A 5006-nucleotide genomic window follows, 5' to 3' on the forward strand; every position below is an offset into this window, starting at 1 on the left:
TATAATTTATGTCTTATTTTACGTGTTTTGAAGATTTTTTTATTTAATTTATTTTACTTGTTCATCTATTGTTGCTATTGATAAATGAGAAACTTTCATCTTTATTGTTATGTGTTTTATACCTAAAATGAGAAATTTTATTATTTATTTTATTTTACATGCTCATCTTTTATGGACCGAAGTTCTATAATGTAGGTTTTATGTTACGAGTTTTGAACTTAAAGTGATGTTTTATGGATTTTTTTCTTAAATTTAAAAAAGAAAGAAAAAAAAGAAAGAAAGAGCAAGTTAGACCTCGGAACTTGTTTGTGACAAGGTAAATTCCAAGTTTCAGGTTCTAATGAGTAAGTTCCAAGTTCTAGGCAAAATTTCTAAGGAACCTAGAATTGCTCACCCCTAATCAGTGACAACATATAACAAACAAACTTGAAAATAGCTAATGACACTCAAGAAGGGATGAGTTCATACTTCGGAATCATAGAGGATTACTCCAGTGAGGACGGAAAAGGTAATCTACTTTACACCAAGCCGCCTTTGTACTAACATTATACACATAATTTACCAAGTGCTAATATTCTATATAGCAAATACTGAGATAAAAACAACATGAGTGTTACACCTTTTGTATGTCACTCATTTGAATGTCAGAACTTTTTTCACCCACTTAAGGGCCATAAGTGATTTGCCTTATTGAAAAATCCAACGCGAACGTCATTTGTTGTACATGGTATCACCAATGTTAATAATGACAACTAATAAATAATTCAAAAATAAAAAATTTCCTGTCAAAATGGAAAATTAATATAAAAAAAAATCTATGTCAATGATTTGCCAAGAATGGCACTTAAAATATTGATTTTGCTTCAATGTGGCACTTAAATGAGCAAAAAAAAAAAAGTTATAGCATTCAAAGAAGCACCATATGAAAGTTATGCACTCCTACTATCATTATCCCGGACATTTTTATTTATAAGTGAAAAGGTTGGAGAGGGCCAATCAATGCAACTATGGACCTAAACTTTATCATACGGGTCATATGTAGACAAATGCCTTGCATTAATTAATTCTTTATAAGGCATATTAATGGAAGTGAGTACCATATATATAGAACTAGGTACTTACCATGAATGAGGCCTATTGCATATAAAATCCAAAATATGTTGAATTTAATTTTTAATGACGAAAAGAAAATCACCAAAACCATTATTATGTATTAATACATGAGTAGTATTAATTACAAATTATCTTATTTGCATCTCCTTTTTCCCAACCACGACGCTTGACTCTAGAAACCCATTATACTCTCTCCTTATTTTACTCGTATGAACTCAAATATATATAAACAAGCTGGGTTTGACATTGAATGATCAATTATGTTAAAAAAAATAATCACATAAAGGCTCGCACTTTTTTCCATCCATTTTTTGACTTCCGATGTCTCATAATACTTTAAATTGATCATAATATCTCTAGTAGGTCCCAGATTTAATATTAATCCTTACCTTTTTCTTTTTTCTTTCTTTGAAAATTCTGATACATTTAGAATTAACAAAAATATATATATATATCTGCCAATGGTTTGATTGGATTGTCATAGAGTGCAATTACAATTGTGTCATAATTTTCTCATCAACAACTATTCATTCCACTTAATTAGCCCTACTTTCTAGTTTTGTCAATATAGTCCTAAACTTTTGGGCGATATTACAATGTAGTCTTTTCCCGCCAATTACCACCAAATATTGTTGGCGTGACATCTAGTCATTACTGGCCATCCTAAGTGGCATTCTAACATGGGCAAATTGTTGAATTCCAAGTCACAATTTGTGACGGCAATTGTTAGAGTTATTTAGGAATATTATGATAGCTTTTGTATCTCTCAAGATTATGTGGATATCCTCTATGATTTTGTGTATCTTAATTGATATATTATCTCATTTAGTCATTCATAAAGCCTATAAATAAGCTAATAATCTTCATTACGAATATATCAAAATATATAGAAAATTATTTATTTCTCTTTTCCACATTCTTCTAAACTTGTTATCAGAGCTTTCTTTCATGAGGCAAACCTAGTGCACCGACTGCACTACGCACCCAATGCACCTTAGAAATTTCCCAATATTTTTCTACTTTATCATTCTCAATGATGCACCTATGCATCCCAAGCAAATAAATCCATCCTTGCTGCTCAACAATGTTCACCTAAGTGCATCATTCGCATTTGAGTAAGCGCTACGATGGTTGTTTTAGGATGTCCCTAACGTGTCGAGAGTTGAGCTTTTCTTTTCCATGGAGGTATTTTTCGACGCCCCAAAGACACGTTTTCACATTATAACTTTTCCCTCAGCGGTGCCCGACTTATCCGTTTTTTGTAACCATGTCAGCCACATTGGCTGCGTTTAAGTTACTGTCCCAACGACAAAGTTGACCACAAAGGACACATGCTACTCGGCTTCAATACCTTCGATTCTCGACATTTCACATGTCGTTTCGAGAAGCCACACCATCGCCAGCCTCTCTCGGACCAACTAGATCTGGAAGTTTCGCCATCAATAGCTATCGGATGCCACCTCATCCGTAACGTCTCAACAGTTGGACATTATTCAGACTTGCATTCAATACACCTTGAGTTTGAGTTTGAGGGGATGTTAGAGTTATTTAGGAGAAGTATTATGGTTTTTTTTTTTTTTTTTTTTTTTTTTTTTTTATCTCTGAAGATTATATGGATATCCTCTATGATTTGCATATCTTGATTGATATTATCTTGTTTAGTCATTCACAAAGCCTATATATAGGCCGATAATCTTCATTATGAATATATCGAAATATATAGAAAATTCTTTGTTTCTCTTTTCAGCATTCTTCTCAACTTCAATTGAGAAAAGACTACATTTAAATGTGCGCAAATGGATTATATTGACAAAATTGGAAAGTTAAAACTGAATTATATTTGTATAACAGGTTTAAGATTGAATTGATCATTTGTCCAAATATTCAAATAATCACTCCTTCAATGGACACATGTTTAAGTATTTTTGGGACAAGTATTTTAAAAGTGTCATGACTTCCAACGCTCATTTAAGCGCCACAAATTTAAAAAAAAATGATCACTTAATTATCAAAAAGTCCAACGTGGACGATGGTTGTCTTATATGATATCGTCAGTACTAATGTAGATAATTACTAAAAAAATTGATAATAAAAAAGATCCACGTTGGCGGATCCTTAAAGGATCACTTAAAACTAAAGCAGCCTCGTATCGTATGGCCCCACTACTTAACACCGGCGCCATGATCAATGGACGATCCTTTAGAGTACCATGTTCTCCTTTCATCAGTCAAAAGTCAAATCAGAACGCAAGGTTTTCAAGATTGGGGAGGGCATTCTAATCTCATAAAACATCAAATCCATATTACAGCTGCCACCCGGTGCAGAATATGTCTCTGTCTATATTGTCACTGTTTATGGTAAAGCTCCCAGCATCGGTGAGACGGAGATATCCCATCTGAGAACCAAAGAGAAGAGCTTAATCTCTATGATCTAGGAATATTGTACAAGAAATTTCCTCCCGAACTCGAAGAACTAGAGGCTCTAAAATCTCTTTTCTTAATCAGAACTGGAGACGGACGTTACGCTGGTCTGCACGCGCAAAGAGATCACTGTTCTTTTGGTCCTTCAATCTCCCGAGCCCTGGCCTAAGTTAATGCCTCTTTGATCTGAGGCAGTCAGTTTTTCTTCCAGAACCCGTCTTTTCCCATGAAGAAAGTATTTCAAAACACAGATTCGCGATGAAACTCCTCCGAGTCCTCCAGTTTCGGGTACTCGTTCAAGTCAGGGGCACAGCATGGCCTCGACTTGGCCGCCGCCGCCTGGACAGCATCGACCTGGGCGCCGACCTCAGCGGCGCGCCTGCGGATGGAGTTGGCCGAGACCTCGCCCAGCGAGTCCTCCCCTCGCGCCAGATGAGGTCGGGGAAGTTGAGGCGGGCGGAGGGGCCGCGGAGGTAGAAGACGGCAGTGTCGTAGGCGCGGGCGGCGGCCACGGGGGTGGCATAGGAGCCGAGCCAGATGCGGGAGCGCTTGTTGGGCTCCCTGATCTCGGCCACCCACTTGCCCCACTTCCTCATCCGGATACCCCTGTAAGGCTTCTGCCGCCGCTGCTGCTGCTGCTGCTGCTGCTGGTGCGGCCTTCTCTTGATTCGCTGCCCCTCTGTCGTCTCATCGTAGCGTTCGCTTTCCATAGTAATCTCTTGATTCTTGAGAGGGAGAAAGAGAGGGGATAGGGGGAGTCGAGATTGGTTTTCTATGGAGAGATTTAAGGAGAAAGATCAAGTGCTGGAGGTTATAAATAGAGAGAAAGAGAGAGAGACTTCTGTCGGCCGAGTTTTGAAGATTAAGAAAAGGCGGCTTCGTGCTTGCGCTGCAAACGACGGCAACTTGGCGTGCCGATCTTGCCAAATTTATCAGCCTTCGCTCTCTCTCTACCCCACGCGTAGGAAGGAGGAAATTTCTCGGGTCGGTGATGAAAGGGGACTTTCCTGTTCAGTTAATCGGGACTGTCGGGGGACGGTTTATATCTGTTTTTTTGACAAAGTTGACAGTTTATAATGTCACGTGGTGTTTTTCGGGTGGATTTTATGCACGTGCCTGCAAGGGACTGGGAAGGAAGACGGGGCGAAATTCGTGCAAGTCAAATGGAACAGCCACTTACGACAAAAGGATTAAAAAAAAAAACGAACAAGCCGCGTTTTTTAAAAGGAGAGAAATGTCGTGCACGGCATTAGAGGGGGCGAAACTAGACACTTCTAGTTAAAATTGGAAATATATTATTAAGGAGTGATGGCTCCGGTATGAGTAGGTCCATGTTATAATTAATTCCCAGTTTTTGAACCCTAAAACCTATTATATTTGCCTGGAACCAATCGTGAAATCTATCCCGTTTTTCTATTCCAATTTCAAGGTCTACTCGAGAACCTAATTTATTTATTTTTCCTTTTTTTGGTT

At 38.0% G+C, this 5006-nt stretch overlaps 1 protein-coding gene across 1 annotated transcript; it reads right to left on the reverse strand.

Moving 5' to 3' along the window:
* Positions 1 to 3365: 3365 nt before the first annotated feature.
* LOC104449309 (ethylene-responsive transcription factor RAP2-1) lies at positions 3366 to 4488 on the reverse strand. The gene is given in 2 exon segments (XM_010063426.3): positions 3366 to 3955; positions 3958 to 4488. Coding segments are annotated over 2 exon segments (468 nt in total). The 5' UTR covers positions 4244 to 4488; the 3' UTR covers positions 3366 to 3773.
* Between the last annotated feature and the right edge of the window lie 518 nt (positions 4489 to 5006).

The sequence above is a fragment of the Eucalyptus grandis genome, chromosome 2, assembly GCF_016545825.1.
Source record: "Eucalyptus grandis isolate ANBG69807.140 chromosome 2, ASM1654582v1, whole genome shotgun sequence".
NCBI lineage: Eukaryota > Viridiplantae > Streptophyta > Magnoliopsida > Myrtales > Myrtaceae > Eucalyptus > Eucalyptus grandis.